Here is a 19,181-nt window from a genome sequence, read left to right on the forward strand (position 1 = left end):
GGAGCCTGAACTGGTCCTGCTGTCGCCCCTTTCCCTGGGAGGAGAGAGACACTCAGAGAAGCAGAGAAAAGGAGAGAGAGACACACAGAGAGACACAGAGACTGACTCCTAAGGAGATGCCAAGTGGGTGGCAGAGGCAGGAAGCTGAGGGAGAGAGGAGAGGCCCCAGCTGGCCCAGGTCAGGACCAGCCCCTCAGTGTGCAGAGGAGGGCAGGGAGCCCTAGGTCATGGTTCCCTTTGCACTGACCACAGAGAGCTCCTTTTGCAATATAGGAAAAGAAGCCAGATTGATAAAGGAACTGCCAGTCACAGCAGGGGTGGGCGGGTTTGGGGAAGGCCCCTACCCTCCTCAGTCCTCTGAAGGAGCCTGGTCCTCGCTCTCCTGGTGCTGAGACTCCCCACAGGCGGCCCCTCCACAGGCCTCCCCTCTGGCCTTGAAGGCTCTGCTTGTCTTCTCATCCCGGGAGGAGGGCAAGGCCATGGGTCTGCCCCTGCTGTTGCCCCTGCTGCTGCCCCTGGCATCTCTGCAGGCAGGTGAGAGGCCGGGACTGTCCTGTCTGCCCAGGGCCGCAGGGACCACCCCCCCGGGGGAGGGGCTATGGCTGGGTGTCTGTAGAAGTGTCCCCTGGGGTAGCCGGCCAGGCCTCCCACCCCCAACAAACAAAGAGCTGGTCCCACAGTGCCGGGTCCCCCCAACCCCACACCCTCCTCCCCGCCCCAAGCCTGGAGAGGGGCTCACCCAGGCCAGAGGGCCAGTCCTACCACCTGTCACACATCCCCCTGTAGGTGAGGGTGGCTGACGGTCTGGGGTCACCTTCAAAGTCTCTCCCTCTCCCTCTCTCCTCTAGGTCACTTGGTAGAACCCAATCCAAACACTGACTTTGGGATGAACCAACCAAAGAAACTCTCAGCCTCCAAGGATGGCTCCATCCACATCCCCTTCTCCTTCTGTTACTCCTGGGAATTAGACAAGGTTCCCAACGTGAGACTCTCCTGGAGATGGAAACACTTCCATGGGGAGTTCATCTACAACACGACCCCGCTGTTCATCCATAAGGATTTCAAGGACCGGCTCCTCCTGAACTGGAAACAGGATGGGAAGAACGGCTCCCTCCAGATCTCGAAACTGCGGAGGGAGGATGAGTCTACATACTTCTGCCGGGTGGAGGTGCGCACACTGAGACAAGGCAAGCGGATGTGGCAGTCCATCGAGGGAACCACACTCACCGTCACCCCCAGTGAGTCCAGCTGTCCTGCCTGAGGCTCTTGGAGGCCACTGGGGTCTTGTCTCCCAGGCCTGGCCCAGGCCCCCTCTTCCTCTCTTCTCTCAAACTCCTCTCCCTGCCCCCTCTACTCCTCCCCAGGCCTCTCTCAACCCCTTTTCCCCTTAATCTTCCCCAGCCCTGGGCTGCCTCCCTTGCCCATCCTCCTCTCTGCCCTCCAGATCCAGCGCCCTCCCTCATCCTCAGGCCTCCGCCCTCTGGGCTCCCAGCTCTTCTCCTTTCTTGCTCCAAGCTGGGGCTGCACCCTCCCCTGCCCTCACCCCATGTCCTCCAGGTGACTTGACATCTTTGGGATGTGGCTGCCTCCCCTTTGTCATGTGTCCATGTGTGGAGGCTCGGCCACCCCATGTCTGTCTCCCCACGGCCATGAGCTCAGCCCACACACACAGTAGGTGTGTGGTGGCCACCAATGGTGGCCCGAGGCGTGCCGTGTCCCCATCACCTGTTTCCCATCTCCCCCTTCCTTCTGCTGCTCTGCTCCCCAGAACGTGGCCCTCAACGCTCCCACCCCCATCCCATCTCTTTCCCATCTCCTCTTGCCCGCTTCCATCCTCTTTACCTCCTTGCCTCCCCTCCACCTCTCCCTGTGTGGTTCTAGTCACACTGTCCCCGTTGTCCACCCTGATCTTGCTCCTCTGTCCTGGTCATGACGAGGCAGCAGCAGCGGTAACAGCAGCTCCCGCTGACTGTGTCCTGCGTCCCGGCTGGACACCTTGGCAGCGTCACCCCAGCTGAACCCCAGCTAACCTTCCCCACGACCCCAGTAACAGTCGGCCCTTCTGCCATCCTCCTGTTACAGGAAGGGACACCGAGGCTCGCACAGCAAACACCTGCCCGAAGTCACTCCTGGTGCAGGTGGGGTTTGACCCCAGTTTAACCCCAGAGCCTCTTCTCTTAACCATGAGCCGCTTGGCCTCAGGTACTGACCTGATCATCTTGTTTTGACTATTTTTCACCTAATAATGGACGTGTAGCATCAACGGATCTCCCTCTGTCATTAAGTGGGGCGTTGGAACTTGAACCTCAGTGTATCTGACTCCAGGGCAGAGGTGAGGGGTTCTCCCCCAGGCACAGACAATAAAGAGGTGTGTTGTCTGTAGATTATTTTTTTTTGAAAATCATCTACGATTGTTTGATTTTTATAATCACTTGTGCTGGCAATTCTAAGCAGCATCAGTGATGGATTTCTGCTCCCGGCTGGGATGGACACTCCCCGTGTCTCCCCCTCGGAAAACCATTGCCCCTTCTTGACCACTATGCTCGTTTTAAAGCAAATAGATAGTGACTCACAACCTGAATTAAGCAAGACAGCCTTGGATTAATATTTCCTGCACCTCCTCCGTATTTCCTTAAATGGCCTTTTCTGAAGGACTTCGTCTCGCCTTAAATCCCTCTTCTTCCTTTCCTAATTCTTCCTTCTTTTTCTCATTTCTGTGTTTCAGTCACACTTACTCTGAGTTTTTTCATCAATAAGTTAATTTTTTTCAATTAATTTAATTAATTGGATGGTCATGCTCATTACTTTTTAAAAGATACAAGAAAGTAATAAAAAGAAATGTTTTTAATCCCAGTGAAGTACCACCATGCAAAAAAATCACACCAAAGGAATATCTGTAGCAAACATATCTCATAAGTTTGAGATTGGCTTATTAATTTTTTTTTACAAACGGTTTACTTTTGTAGCCAAATCTAATTATATTCTCATTTGTAGTTTTTCTCTTTTATTTCTAAGCTGAAAACCCCACATCCCACTTGGAATGAAAATATTTTTTCCTAATTTTTGTAAGATTTGATTACATAAGATTTGATTACATTTGATTACATTTGATTACAATTTTCATAATAAAATTCTTCAACATAGTGAGAATTTATTTTGGTATATGGTGTGAGATAAAGAACTAAGTTGATCTTTATGCCAAGAAACAAATCAGTTGTCTTTACTTCATTTATTGAATATTTTTTCTTTCTTCCATTGATTCATAGGCCTAGCTTTTAAGTTCTTTTGTAGAATAGCATCCATTTCTGGTCTGTCTATTCTGTTTCACTAGTCTGTGTTTTCTTATATTAGTACGACACTGTTTTAATTATTATAACTTTATCATGTTTCAATGACTGTTAAGACTTTTTCCATCACAACCACATATTTCTTCCTCAAAAACTTTATTATCATTGCCCGCCTATTCTTCCACATAACTGTTAGAATAAGTTTGCCAAGTACCTAGAAAAATGCTTATGTTGATTTTTTAAATAAGAATTGCATTAAACCTATAAAGCAATTGACAGAAACTGAAATCAGTATGATGTGCAATCTTCTCACTGAGGAACGGGTCCTATTTTATATCCCTCAGTAAACCTTTGTAATGTTCTTCCAAAGATCATGTAAATACCTCACAAGACTTTTTCCTATTCTCTACTTTTATTATTAATGTGCAACATTTTAAAAAATATATACTTGTTATGCTTCATTTTAAAAGTAATGCATAAATTCTGGCCAAGATGCTGGGTTATATGCACATGTTTACCTCCACTCCCTCCCAAAGTCTACTAAAATGACAGCAAAGGGAATTTTTTAAGACAAAAACCCACAAGGACAAAGTATTTGCAATCCAGGTGAACAAAAACAAAACTGAGGACGCTGGAAACAGATAGACTAATGTAACTGGCTCAGGAGACCAGAGGAGTTAAACCCTAAGCCACCAGCAGCGACACCCAGAAGGAAGGCAATTTACACTGCAAAACCCTTTAAAGGGTCAGGAATGGCAGCTCCTAGTACTCGTGAAACTGGGGGTGGAAGGGGGTCTGAAAACTAGAGGACTAGTTGAAATGTATTTAAGAAACAGAGACACCTCCATACCCCCACCCACCACCCCAGCCAAAGAGTGGATATTTGCTTTCTAGAAACGATAATCCACAAGGAGCCTGTGGGGAGTACCCTGGGGCCTAACTGGCGACAAGGATTTATTTCTTAAATCTGGAGATTTGGTGAACTGATGAGACCTTAAACAACTTGACCCCTGTGGGAGCCTCCCAGGATGCAGGTAGCCAGGCTGGTACCCACAACCCACCCACCAAGGGCAGAATATTAGGAGACTCTTCTCTGGGATATCTATCTGATGGGCCTGAAAAGATCTAGAAATCTAACAGATCACACTCTACAGCCCACTAACTGACATGCCTTTTCTGCTATAACACACACAGCTTCCTGCATGCTGGGAGCCAAAGGGGTAAGGTGATTGGGGTCTCGGCCTTGCACCAAATCCCCTGCATGAAGGATTGTACCCTCACCTCAGCTGTGCCCAGGTTGCTTGAGGCTACAGAAGCTGTTTTAAAAATGACTGAACTAAACATTTAAAGAATGCTTTTCCCATGAAATGCAGAGAACAGAACAATCTGGGGGGAAAGGGCATCTGGAAGAATCCAAAATAATGAAAGGAGATTAAAATTTTCAAATAACTATCATCCTCAGAAAGTTAAGGAATTTCATGTATATAACACAAAAGGGTGCTTTACAAAGGAGCTTCTGAAACAAACAAAAAAAAGACCTTGGAAATTAGAGGTATACTAGCAAAGATGGAAAACTCAATAAATAATTGAAAGATGAAGTTTGTGGAAATACCTCAGAAGGTAGAAAAAAATGCAAAGATTTGGATATTGTAGTGGGTGAACAGCAGCCCCCCAAAGGTCATGTCCACATCCTAATCCCCAGAACTTTATACTGAATAATGTGAATACTGCCTTATACTGTTGGAGATGTGATTCAGTTGAGGAATTTGAGATGAGATTATCTGGGATTATCTGAGTGGGCTCTAAATACTAATAAAAGTGTCCTTATAAGAGAGGGGCAGTGGGAGATTTGACACAGCTGGAAGAGAAGGCAGTGTGACCACAGAAGCAGAGACTGTAATGAAGCAGCCCCAAGAAGCTGGAAGAAGCAAGGAACAGATTCCCCTTCAGAGCCTCCTGAGTGAGTGCAGCATGGCTGACACCTTGATTTCTGACTTCTGGCCTCCAGATCTGTGAGAGTAAACTTCTGTTGTTTAGAGTCACCCAGTTTGTGGCAATTTGTCATAGCAGCCATAGAAATTTAATATAGGAATTATAAGGAAGGATAAGAAAAATTGAGAAATGGTCCAAGAGTTCCAACCCCTGAATAATAGAGTTTTAAAAACAGAGAAAAAAGAAGCCCATGGGGAAGAAATTATCAACAAAATTACTCTAGAAATTTTCCAGAATGAAAGAACCCAGCAAAATGGATAAAAATAAAGTGACCAACCCTGGGCCACTGCAACATGAAATTTCAAAACACCAGGGATAAAGGAAGATCCAATACATTTCCAAGGAGGAAATAAACTGGCCACATAAAGAGATTCAGGAATCAGAGTGGCTTGACTCTCTCAGTAGCAATAGAGGAAGCTGGAAGACAGAGGTTGAATGTTGTGAAATTCCAAGGGAAAATTATTTCATTTATTCATTTAACAAATGAAATAACAAGTACTGACTGAGTGCCTATTATATGTCAAGTCCTAATCTGGGCACTGGGATAAAGCAGTTAAGACAAAACAAAATGAAAATGTCCTTAACAATAGAACTTACGCTTGAGAATACAACAAAAAAAGCAAACAAATTTATTCTGTGTGTCAGGTGGTGGTGAGAAGAGAAAAGCAGGAAAATGGAGTAGAATCTGTGGATAGAGGGGCTGGGGGTGCTGCTTTATTCAGATGGAACAGGGAAGGCCGTGGGGACATTGTCAGAGTCCCGGCAGGAGGCAGCTCCTCCAACAGGGTAACTGAGGAGAGTTTTAAGGGGGGCACAGGGTAGGGAACCAGTCAGGGACAGTGAGACACCTGGGACCAGCCACAGGCCTAAGAAGCAGGGAAGGAGTAGGTACTGGGACCCAGAAAGGAGCTGTGGCCTCTGGGGAGAGAGAGTCCACATGCCCGTGATGGTTAGTTCTGTGTCCACTTGACTGGATACCTGCTAAGACATTATTTCTGAGTGTGTCTGTGAGGATGTTTCCAGAGGAGATTAGCAGATGGTGGGCACCAGACAATCCCTTGAGGGCCTGAGTGGAACAAAACAGTAGGAGAAGGACCAACTTGCTCTCCACTTGAGCTGGGACATCCATCTTCTTCTGCACCCAGACATCAGAATTCGTGGTCTCGGTCTTTTGGAATTAGACTGGGACTTACACCATTGCCCCCGTAGTCTCAGGCTTTTGGGTTTGGACTGGAACGACACCACCAGCTTTCTGAACCTTCCCCCTTGCAGATGGCAGAGCGTGGGACTTCTCAGCCATCATAATTGAAGAAGCAATCCCTCATGTTAAAACTATTTCTCTCTGTATATCCTGTTGGTTCCTGTTTCTCTGGAGAGCACTGACTAATACGATGCCCATCAGGGAGGGACCCAAGGGCTATGCCCTGACTCACTCGCCTCTCCCCCTGAGCCCATGGCTGGAGTCCACTAAGACCAGCCTCCAAAGGCACCAAGCAGGGTGGAGAAGAGCTGGGGAGGGATCTGAAGAAATGAGCAAAAAAAATCCAGCCTAGGCACAGATGTGCAGGAAGTGAGGGAGAGGTCTGGAGAAGAAGGTTCCAGTCAAGAGGGAGCAGCAAGGGCAAAGGCCGTGAGGTGGGACAAGTGTATCTGCAACAGAGGAAGAGGTTGAGGGTGGCAGGAGGTGAGGGCAGAACAGGCAGGTCTCGTGTGGCTTTGAAAGCCAAGGAGAGAGCTTTGACTCCAAGAGTGATGGGAGCAGGTGAGGGTTTCCTGCAAAGGAGCGCCGTGATTGGATTTACATTGTAAAAGTGTCCCTCCGGCTGTTGTGTGGAGAATAAGACTGCACAGATGACCAAGGTCAAAGCGGGGAGACTGGTGAGAGGTGGTGAGGCTTGATTAGGGTGACAGCTATGGCAGGTGAGAAGTTGCCAGATGCTGGTTATATTCTGAAGACAGAGCAGACAGGATTTGCAGATGATGGGAGAAGAGAAAGAAAGAAGCAAGGATGACTCTATGGCCTTTGGCCTGAGCATCTTGAAGGATGGGGTTCCATTTACTGAGAGGGGGAGTTGAGGGAAGAACAGGTTTGAGAAGAAATGAAGAGCTCTGTTTTGAACATCTTAAATTTGAGATGTTACCAGACAAACAAGAGGAGGTGTGAGGAGGCAGTGAGATATATATGACTCCAAGTGCAAGGGGAGAGATGGCTGGATGTGTAAGTTCAGGAGTTTTCTGTGTATGGCTGGTGGTTAATGCCATAGGGCAGGATGAGATTATCTGGGAAGTGAGTGTAGAGAGAGGAGGTCCCAGCACTGAACGCTGATGGTTACAGGTGGGAAGACAAGGAGGAATCAACAAAGAAAACTGAGATGGAGCTGCTAGTGAGGCAGGAGAAGAACAAAGAGAGATGGTGTCCCAGATGCCACGTGAAGAACATGTTTCATGAAAGGGAGAATATCAAACGCTGAGATGTTGAGTAAGATGAAGAAAAGGGGGTGTAAGAGATCTAAATCCTGGATTTCAATAGTAGGAAGGACTAGATACTACCTAAAACAACAAGATCAAACAATAGCAGTAAAAGCCAGTGACTTAGAAATATGAGGTTAATGCCAAAAAATAGCTAAAGTTGCTGAAAATAGTTCCATCTGGGGAGTGGGAAAGGAGTGAGGAGGCTTATGCAGGGGGTGCTGTTTTTATAACCTGTAGGGAATTTGTTGATTCTTTAAATTATGTGCCTATACAACTTATATAAAAATAAATATTACGTTTTAAAATAATAAAAGTACTGGTAATACATACTTGTGCATAGTTTTAAAAATGGTCAAACACACAGAGGGAATCAAATGAAAAACAAGTTCCTCTCTCCACTTTATCTCTCAGCCATTATCTCTTTCTGCAGAAATATTGTCTCTACAGATATAGATATAGTTACAGATATATAGAGATGGAACACAACAGAATCAAACTGCATACTTTTCTGCTCTTCAGTTTGCTATGTTTACTTCATGGACCTCAAGTATCTTTCCACTTCAACACATATACATCTACACCTATCTTTTTATTTATTTATTTTTAAAAACATCTTTATTGGAGTATAATTGCTTTACAATGGTGTGTTAGTTTCTGCTGTATAACAAAGTGAATCAGCTATACATATACATACATCCCCATATCTCCTCCCTCTCACATCTCCCTCCCACCCTCCCTATCCCACCCCTCTAGGTGGACACAAAGCACCGAGCTGATCTCCCTGTGCTATGCTGCTGCTTCCCACTAGCTATCTGTTTTACATTTGGTAGTGTGTATATGTCCATGCCACTCTCTCACTTAGTCCCAGCTTACCCTTCCCCCTCTCCATGTCCTCCAGTCCATTCTCTATGTCTGCATCTTTATTCCTGTCCTGCTCCTAGGTTCTTCAGAACCTTTTTTTTTTTTTTAGATTCCATATATATGTGTTAGCATACAGTATTTGTTTTCCTCTTTCTGACTTACTTCACTCTATATGACAGTCTCTAGGTCCATCCACCTCTCTACAAATAACTCAGTTTCATTTCTTTTTATGGCTGAGTAATAGTCCATTGTATATATGTGCCACATCTTCTTTATCCATTCATCTGTCGATGGACAAATCAAAAGCTTTTCCCTTTCATCACTTTAAATATGTCCTGCTACTCCCTTCTGGTTTGCAGAGTTTCTGCTGAAAGATCACCTATTAAACTTATGGGGATTCCTTTGTATGTTAATTGTTGCTTTTCCCTTGCTGCTTTTAATATTTTTTCTTTGTATTTAATTTTTGATAGTTTGATTAATATGTGTCTTGGTGTGTTTCTCCTTGGATTTATCCTGTATGGGACTCTCTGTGTTTCCTGGACTTGATTGACTATTTCCTTTCACATATTAGGGAAGTTTTCAACTATAATCTGTTTAAATATTTTCTCAGTCCCTTTTTTTTCTCTTCTTCTTCTGGGACCCCTATAATTCGAATGTTGGTGCATTTTATGTTGTCCCAGAGGTCTCTGAGATTGTCTTCAATTCTTTTCATTCTTTTTTCTTTATTCTGCTCTGTGGTAGTTATCTCCACTATTTTATCCTCCAGGTCACTTATCCGTTCTTCTGCCTCAGTTATTCTGCTATTAATTCCTTCTAGAGAATTTTTAATTTCATTTATTGTGCTGCTCATCAATGTTTGTTTGCTCTTTAGTTCTTCTAGGTCCTTGTTAAATGTTTCTTGTATTTTCTCCATTCTATTTCCAAGATTTTGGATCATCTTTATTATCATTACTCTGAATTCTTTTTCAGGTAGACTGCCTATTTCCTCTTCATTTGTTTGGTCTGGTGGGGTTTTACCTTGCTCCTTCATCTGCTGTGTATTTCTCTGTCTTCTCATTTTGCTTAACTTACTGCATTTGGGGTCTCCATTTTGCAGGCTGCAGGTTCATAGTTCTCGTTGTTTTTGCTGTCTGCTCCCAGTGGGTAAGGTTGGTTCAGTGGGTTGTGTAGGCTTCCTGGTGGAGGGGACTGGTGCCTGTGTTCTGGTGGATGAGGCTGGATCTTGTCTTTCTGGTGGGCAGGACCATGTCCAGTGGTGTGTTTTGGGGAGTCTGTGAACTTATTATGATTTTAGGCAGCCTCTCTGCTAATGAGTGCATTTGTGTTCCTGTCTTGCTAGTTTTTTGGCATATGTCCAGCATTGTAGGTTGCTGGTCATTGAGTGGAGCTGGGTCTTAGCATTGAGATGGAAATCTCTGGGAGAGCTTTCACCATTTGATATTACGTGGGACCGGAAGGTCTCTGGTGGACCAATATCCTGAACTCAGCTCTCCCATCTCAGAGGCTCAGGCCTGACACCCGGCCAGACCACTAAGACAGTGTCAACCACACGGCTCAGAAGAAAAGGGAGAAAAAGAAAGAGAAAGAAAGAAAGAAAGAGAGAGAGAGAGGAAAGAAGGAAGGAAGGAAGGAAGGATGGAAGGGAAGAAAAAAATAAAATAAAGTTATTAAAATAGAAAAAAATTATTAAAAATTAAAAAAAGAGAAAGAAAGAAGAGAGCAACCAAACCAAAAAACAAATCCACCAATGATAAAAGCACTAAACACTATACTAAAAAATAAAAAAAAAAAGAACCCCCACACACAAAATGGACAGTCAGAACCCTAGGACAAATGACAAAAGCAAAGCTATACAAACAAAATCACACAAAGAAGCATACACATACACACTCACAAAAAGAGAAAAAGGAAAAAATATTTATATATATATAAAATAAAAAAAGGAAGAGAGCAACCAAGACAATAAACAAATCTACCAATGATAATAAGCTCTAAATAATAAATTAAGATAAACATAAAACCAGAAACAAATTAGATGCAGCAAGCAAACACCAAGTCTACAGTTGCTCCCAAAGTCCACTGCCTCAATTTTGGGATGATTCGTTGTCTATTCAGGTATTCCACAGATACAGGGTACATCAAGTTGACTGTGGAGATTTAATCTGCTGCTCCTGAGGCTGCTGGGAGAAACTTCCCTTTCTCTTCTTTGTTCACACAGCTCCTGCGTTCAGCTTTGGATTTGGCCCTGCCTCTGTGTGTAGGTCGCCTGAGAGCATCTGTTCCCCACCCAGACAGGACAGGGTTAAAGGAGCGGCTGATAAGGGGCCTCTGGCTCACTCAGGCCAGGGGGGAGGGAGGGGTACAGAATGCGGGGTGAGCCTGCGGCAGCAGAGGTTAGCATGACATTGCAACAGCCTGAGGTGTGCCATGTGTTCTCCCAGGGAAGCTATCCCTGGATCACGGGACCCTGGCACTGGCAGGCTGCACAGGCTCCCGAGGGGTGTGGAGAGTGACCTGTGCTTGCACACAGGCTTCTTGGTGGCTGCAGCAGCAGCCTCAGCATTTCATGCCTGTCTCTGGGGTCTGCGCTGATAGCCGTGGCTCGCGCCCATCTCTGGAGCTCATTTAGGCGGTGTTCTGAATCCCCTCTCTTTACACACCCCGAAAAATGGTCTCTTGCCTCTTAGGCAGGTCCAGACTTTTTCCCAGGCTCCCTCCCGGCTAGCTGTGGTGCGCTAGCCACCTTCAGGCTGTGTTCATGCAGCCAACACCAGTCCTCTACCTGGGATCTGACCTCCGAGGCCGAGCCTCAGCTCCCAGCCCCCGCCTGTCCTGGCGGGTGAGCAGACGAGCCTCTTAGGCTGGTGAGTGCTGGTCAGCACCGACCCTCTGTGTGGGAATCTCTCCACTTTGCCCTCTGCATCCCTGTTGCTGCGTTCTCCTCCATGGCTCCAAAGCTTCCCCCCCCGCCCCCACCCCCACCCCCGTCTCCGCCAGTGAAGGGGCTTCCTAGTATGTGGAAACTTTTCCTCCTTCACAGCTCCCTCCCAGAGGTGCAGGTCCGGTCCCTATTCTTTTGTCTCTGTTTTTCCTTTTTTCTTTTGCCCTACCCAGGTACGTGGGGAGTTTCTTGCCTTTTGGGAAGACTGAGATGTTCTGCCAGCATTCAGTAGGTGTTCTGTAGGAGTTGTTCCACATGTAGATGTAGTTTTGATGTATTTGTGGGGAGAAAGGTGATCTCCACATCTTACTTCTCCACCATCTTGAGGGCACCCCCTACACCTATCTTTTTAAATGGCTGCATGGTCTCCCACTGTAGCAATGGATCATAATTCATTTAATCACTCTCATATTTAAAGACATTTAGGTTGTTGTCATATCACAAAGTTGCAGAGAATACCCTTAAACACAGGCCTTTGAACACTTGTACCAGCATTTCCATAGGATAATTTCCTAGCACAGAAATCACTGGGTCTAAGGGCATGCACACACATTTTACATTTTGATAGATATTCCGAAATGCATTCCCAAAAGTTGTGCCTTTGTGTCAATTGTGTCCCATTGTGTCAATACTGGGTATTTTCCCCCACTCAGGTCAGTTAAACGCAAAAACAAAAACAGCCTTTTATTCTTTTAATCTACATATCTAAAAATTATGAATGGATATTAGCATCAGGGTTATCTTTTTACAAAATGAATTAGAATTGCATAGTTTTCCATATTTTTCTGTTCTAGAATCATCTATCTGGGAATTATCTGTTCCTTAAATTTTCACAAGAATTTTCCCATTAAATATCCTGAGCTTGAAATCTTTACGAAAGGTAGTTCTTTAATAGTGTTCTCAATTTCTTCTTTGTCTACCCATAAGTTAAAGTTTACTATTTCTTAAACCCATTTTTAAAATAAATTTTTAAAATTTATGTTATTTATTTATTTTGGGCTGTGTTGGGTCTTCGTTGCTGCGCACGGGCTTTTCCTCTAGTTGCGGTGAGCAGGGGCTACTCTTCGTTGCAATGTGCGGGCTTCTCATTGTGGTGGCTTCTCTTATTGTGGAGCACGTGCTCTAGGCACGCAGGCTTCAGTAGTTGGGGCGCACAGGCTTAGTTGCCCCGTGGCCTGTGGGATCTTCCCAGACCAGGACTTGGGCCCGTGTCCCCTACATTGGCAGGTGGATTCTTAACCACTGCGCCACCAGGGAAGTCCCTCTTAAATCCATTTTTAAAAATTATTATTTGGGGCTTCCCTGGTGGCGCAGTGGTTGAGAGTCCGCCTGCCGATGCAGGGGACACAGGTTCGTGCCCCGGTCTGGGAAGATCCCACATTCCACGGAGCGGCTAGGCCCGTGAGCCATGGCTGCTGAGCCTGCGCATCCGGAGCCTGTGCTCCGCAACAGGAGAGGCCACAACAGTGGGAGGCCCGCGTACCACACACACACACACAAATTATTATTTGTCTCAGAAAATCATCAATTTCACAGAAATTTTTTAAAATTATCAGCCTATGATTGAGCACACACTCACTCATGATTTCAACAGACTCTTTGTGGTTGTTAGATTTGCAGGAGTCTTACCTGTCTTCTTGTTTGTTTTTTCTCTAACCACTTCCTGTATTTGTTACTCCTTCTGCTGTTCTGTTTCATAAAAACGTTTATTCCAACACAGGTTTTCATTACTTTCAAACTATGAGTTTCCTTAGAGCTGGCTCCTCTCTGTTTGGTAATTTTTTTCTTTGGAAATTGACTTTTCATTCATTTTTAAAATTTCTTCCCATTTTAAATAATTACAGCATTTAATACTATGAATTTAGCTTAGAGTGTGGTTTAGTCATATTCCAGGAGTTTTTAAAAAATACACCTTGCTCTTGTTCTTATTTTCTAAATAGCATGTCATTATATATATTTCTTTGACTAAGAACTTAAAATTTTTTATCTCAACTGAGTGATGGGATTCACACTTTTATTATTAATTTCTACAAGCAGACAGAAAATTCAGTCCACACTAACCTGAAGATTTTAATGGAGTTGGATTTTCTGTATGTGGCTTAGTATTATGTCAATTTTTTAATGGTGCCTTAAACATCTACAAAGACACAATCTGTGTGTAGGAACTAAAGTTCAGTACATATTAATTTAACCGTAATAATATATTTCCAATATACATTAGGTGCTTTACAGATGTTTTCTCACATATTAAGACAATCATGTAAAATGACAAATACTGTTTGAATCCACTTCTATGAGGTACCTAGAGTAGTCAAATGCTTAGGGTCAGAAAGTAGAATGGCGAGTGCCAGGGGCTGGGGAAAGGGGGAATAGGGAGTTGGTGTTTAATGGGGACAGAGTTTCAGTTTGGAAAGATGAAAAATTTCGGAAGATGGATGGTGGTGATGGTTGCATGATAATGTGAATACACTTGATGTCACTGAACTATACACTTAAATATGGTTAAAATGGTAAATCTGTGTTACATATATTTTACCACAATAATTTTTTTTGATCCTGTGACTTAGTTGTCCCTATTTGTAGGTGATGAAATGAGGTTCTGAGATCACAGCACTGGTCAGTGGTAGGGTCAGGATTTAAACAGAGTGATGAGGATTCAGAGCTTCCAGCATCTGCCCTTGTTACTCCCCTCCCTGTGGGAGAGCTTCAGAGACTTGCTCCCCACACCCCCACATTCCACAAACTAGGGAACAAAATGTGACAGCTTCACCCAGATACCTCCAGCCCTTTAGTGAAGAATTTGCGTATTTCTCATGTCTTCCCAGCAACCAAGACAAATCAAGGCCCTACAACCACCAAGACAACCATTCAAGGCCCCACCACCACCATCACCACCACATCTGGCCTCAGGGTCCCAGAGGGCAAAAGGAGTTCATGGTCTTGGCCCTTGAGTACTGAAGCTACAGTTGGGTTGGCACTGGCCAGCGCTGTGCTCATAACTGCAATTGTGGGACTGATTGTGTACCTCAGGTGGAAGAGAATCAAAGGTAAGTGGTCTGGGACCCCCAATCTCTACCCAGGATTCTCAGCTGGGTGTTTCTCAGAACGCTCCTGCATCTGAATGACCATAGGTGTCCATTAAAAATGCAGATCCCTGCTGGGCTTGAGATGAGCTTGGGAATCTGCATTTTTACTGGTCTCCTCAGGTGGTATTTGTGTGTCAAGTTTGGGAACCACAGCTCAAGACCAATCCCTCTCCACAAATCTGATCGTTTCCAGTTCTTTTCATTTGACTTAATCATTTCTCATTTGTCCTCACCTTTTGGTGCAAGGGTAGGGAGGGTCTGCCCTGGGAAATGTAAGGAGAGAACAGAAGGGACAGGAAGGTGGCTCCACTCAGCAAGCACTGGTTGGACACCCATTTTCCAGGGTCTGGGTTATAATTGGAGATGCAAAAGTAAATAAAGCACAGGCCCTGCTTTCAAGGAACTGGGGGATAGGAGGATATGGGGAAGACAGTTGCCTCAAGGGCTAATGGCCTCATTTGCAAAGAGCTATGGTAGGTTGGGAGGAAGGAGGGGTAATCAAGGAGGACTTCCCAGAGGAAGTGACGCCTGCAAAAAGTCTCAAAGAATGAAAAAGAATTAGCCAGGTGGTGAGGGTGCTGTAGAGGTCACTGTCCTTCCAGGGGAAGGAAACCATGCTGGGAACTCTAAGTAGCTCACAGCTGTGGAGGAGGCAGATGAGAGAAGGAGACCTTGGAAATCACACCCCAGAGCCTCTGATCCCAGCAGCAATGTGATAAAGCAAAGTGGCAACCTCAGCTTGGCCTTGCAGATACAGAGTCTGCAGTGGAAGGGCCAGAGGTGGGCCAGGCTGGGGTCACTCTAAAATTGCTATTTTAGCTCTGCAGAGCAAAAACCACAGTGGTTGTGTCCTGAGAGTGAGGATGAACGTTCAAGATGTAGCGAAAATGTGACATAGTCACTGAGGAAATGCAAGATGGTATTTGAGGGTCAACTCAGATGAGAAGCCATAAATCTGTACAAGCATCATGGCACATGACTATGTTTTTTTTCAGCAGTATTCAACCATGCAGGTTTAGAAACCTTTAGGAATTGCTGATTAAAAGTTGTGTTCAGGGAATTCCCTGGCAGTCCAGTGGTTGGACCCTGTACTTTCACTGCTGAGGGCCTGGGTTCGATTTCTGGTTGGGGAACTAAGATCCCGCAAGTCGTGCCACAGCCAAAGAAAAAAAGTTGTGTTCAGCTGCTAGCATCAGAGAACAGAAGTAACAGTGGGTTAAGTAACACAGAGGGTTTCTTTTTTCCTCATCTAAAAGGATCTGGAGCCAGAGAGCAGAGGACACCGTCCTTAGGTACTCAGGCTCCTACCTTTCTGCTCACTGTCCTGGATACTGACTTCTATCCTGAAGGCTGCTTTAAGGTGCAAGATGGCTGCTAGGACTCCAGGCATTATTTGTGAATCTAAACAGGAAACAGGATGTAGGAGGAAAGGACAAAAAGACTATGACCCAGCTCTCTGTCCTCCTTTTAAAGAGCCTTCCTGAAAGTCCTACCTACAACTTCCCCTTATATCTCACTGGCTATATTTAGTCATAGGTCCCATATCTATCTGTAGGGGGGCACACTGCCACTCCAAATAAAATCAAGGTTCTGTAACTGAATAAGAAGAAGCAAATGGATATTGGGATAAGCAAATAGCATTTCCTGCCTTAGGACACATCCAGGATTGAAGATGTGTCAGCAAGTGTGGCAGAAGGACAGGGGAACACAGGAGGTCAAGGAGCGAGTGAGGGGGCAGAGATGGAGAGGAGAGGACTCAGCAGGGAGCCTGGATAACCTGAAAGAAAGTGGATCATCAAGAGACAAGAGTTAGTGAGGTTAAGCACAGGTACAGAGGGATGATGACAAAAGAGACCTGGAAGGAAAGACAGCAGTAGCATAACAATGATACTAGCATTTACCAGGTCAGAGGTCTCAGCTCGAGTGATTAAAAAAAAAAAAAAGGCCCATGGTGTGGCTGAGTGGAGCAGAGGTCACTGGAGTTGGGGGAAGTGGGCAAGTCCAATGTGTTCAGAAGGTGAAGGGGTGCAGGGAAGAGCTGCTCTCCTGATGTGTGTTGAGGACAAGGCAGGACAGGAGTGGGCAGCCTCAGGGTGCCTGCTGGGTGCAGGCTCAGAGTCCCAGGCCCTTCCCAGGTGGGTTTCAGCCGAGCTGCTTCGCTGCTCTGGTCTCTCCAAGGATGAGCTCACAGTGGGACGGGGCAGAGAAGGCAGGCAGGAGACAGGCCTCCATGGATGACACATTGACACACTGTTGGTCCCCCTACAGGTCTGCAGACTAAAGCCAGAACCCCAGCCAGGTGAGCGCTTCTCCTCCAAGGGGGGAGGGGGGTGCTGTTTTGTGAAGCAGGAAGTTTCCTTCTGGGAACAGCACTGGGGAGCCTTTCACAGCCCCTCCCCTCCTGGACTCTCCATCCACACCCTCCCAAGTCCCCTAACAGGCCAGGCTCTTCACTTCCGGAGGCTCCAGCTCTTTAAAAAATCGAGAACAGTGGACCAGCACTTTCTCTGATTCTTTCCCAGAACATCTCCCTTTGTCTTTCTCTGGCTGCCTCTTTCCTCCTTCACCCCCAGTTCTCAGCCTTTTCCTCTGTTCATCCTGGTTTCTCTCCACCTCGTCCTTCCTGAACACACCTACCACCTCCACGTTCTGTCCTCTTTCTTGCCCCTCATCCAATCTGTCCTTTTCCCCTGTGACGCGGGACTTCCAGCTGCTCCGCCCTCTGTCTTTACTCAGAGCAACTTCCCTCCTGGCTTCCAGCCTGGCTCCCTCTCCTCGGGCCCCAGCTCCTCTTCCTTTCCTGAGCTCTTACCCTCCTCATGGCCCACCTCTTCCCTTTCTCCATCTTTCCTTCCACTTCCAGGCTTTTCCTTCTCTCAGCCCCTCCCTCTTTTCTCTCCCTCCTGACTCTTGACAGCTGCCCTCCTCGGACCCCTCCCCATGGCGATGGCATCTCCTCTAGGGACCAAGGCCTGAGCACCGCCCAGGGGACCTGAGATTAGCTTCCTGGTTCTCAGGCTCCAGTTTTAACTGAGGTGCTGCGGCAGAGAGAACAGAAGCTCCCCCTCCTGCTTCTCCTCCCTGTGCCCCTGCAGTAAAGCCGCTTCTCCAGAACAATCCACCGCAGTCAGCACTCAGGGACAGGGCTACACCGCAAATGACCCCTCAACCACGTCCAGGCGGTCTCCTTCTGAGAGCCTCAATCCTCTGCCTTCATCTTCCGAGTGTGTCCAGGCAGGTCACAGAGCCCCCACCAAGAGAACCAGTCCGATGCAGGTGGTAACTCTTTTCTGCCCAGCCTCTGACACATCGCCCCCCTCCTGTTCCCACACAGGGGATCCTTCCAAAACCCGGAGGAGAAATACGAGAACATTGGGAATAAAGGTAGGTCCTGCCGCCATTATCCCCGCTCTCCACCTGGGCCGTCCTTCCCCCCACACACCCCCTCCCTACACACGTGCCCTCAGCATCCTCCTCTCTCCCCCGCCTCACCCACCCTCCCCCAGACCCTGTTCCTGACCTAAAGATGACCTCACTACTGGAGCCCCCTGCCCACTTCTCTACTCTTGCTGCCAGGCCACCTAACCCTGGCACATCTTGATTTTTTCTAGGACAACATACAGGCCCCAAGCTGGACACCAAGGTAAGCAGCTCAGATTAGGGCCTGAAAGAATTAAAGGGAAGTTTGGAGAAGGTGGGGTGGAAGAACAGGGGGACTGTGGTTTCGGCAGGGCATCAGCTGTGGGACTGCGGCTCTGAGAAGGGACAGCTCCCCCTCTGCTGCCTAACACCCTCCCCTTTCCATTCTCCCCCAGGATGATGGCATCCTGTATGCCTCCCTCGCCCTCTCCAGCTTGACCTCACCAGCAGCGCCTCCCCACCCGCCTCCCCAAGAGGGCCCCCAGGAAGAGACCCTATACTCTGTCTTAAAGGCCTAAGGAGTGGGACTGAGTGAGGACCTGCTTAGAGTCAGCTGCACACAGGGATCTCAGTTTCTCATAATCACCCTGGACAGACACAGACGACTCAGAAGCCAGCAGGTGTTGAAGGCCACCAAGGACCTGAGAGACACACAGCCACCTGCTCCAGATCCCTCTTCAACTTCCTAGCCCTTGACCACAAAAATAAAAGTCCCTGTACAATTTGGCTGAATGCATCTAAGGAGAAAGCTGACATCACCTTCCACTTCTGTCCTTCTTGCCATATATTAACCATAATAGATAGCTCACACCCAAGATCCCTCCCCTAGTACCTTTGTTCAGTGACCGCCTCAGGCCAGGGATCAATAAATCCCCAAACACTGGTAGTCAGTCTGGAAGCAAAGGTTTGTCCCCCAACTTTAACCATTCTGCTTTCCTTAGGAAGATAACTAGCATGTATTGTGTTAGTGCCTTACGTGCATCACCTAATTTCAGCATCATCACCCTATATGGCACTGGATGTACCATCTGAGGCAGGATAACAAGACCCAGAATGGTTACAGTGCTTTTCCTAAGGCCATGTAGCTAGTAAGTGGCTGAGGCAGGATTTCAACCCAGACCT

General features: G+C 46.5%; 1 protein-coding gene across 1 annotated transcript; it reads left to right on the forward strand.

The window, feature by feature from the left end:
- Nucleotides 1-464: 464 nt before the first annotated feature.
- On the forward strand, nt 465-18,577 carry LOC132476373 (paired immunoglobulin-like type 2 receptor alpha). Its single transcript, XM_060078284.1, has 7 exons — nt 465-534; nt 849-1,238; nt 14,397-14,600; nt 16,908-16,938; nt 17,974-18,023; nt 18,251-18,282; nt 18,455-18,577. The coding sequence occupies exons 1-7, from the start codon at nt 480-482 to the stop codon at nt 18,575-18,577; spliced, it is 885 nt and encodes a 294-aa protein (XP_059934267.1). The 5' UTR covers nt 465-479.
- The last annotated feature ends 604 nt before the right edge of the window (nt 18,578-19,181 follow it).

Source organism: Mesoplodon densirostris, chromosome 16, assembly GCF_025265405.1.
Source record: "Mesoplodon densirostris isolate mMesDen1 chromosome 16, mMesDen1 primary haplotype, whole genome shotgun sequence".
In the NCBI taxonomy this organism is placed as follows: Eukaryota; Metazoa; Chordata; class Mammalia; order Artiodactyla; family Ziphiidae; genus Mesoplodon; species Mesoplodon densirostris.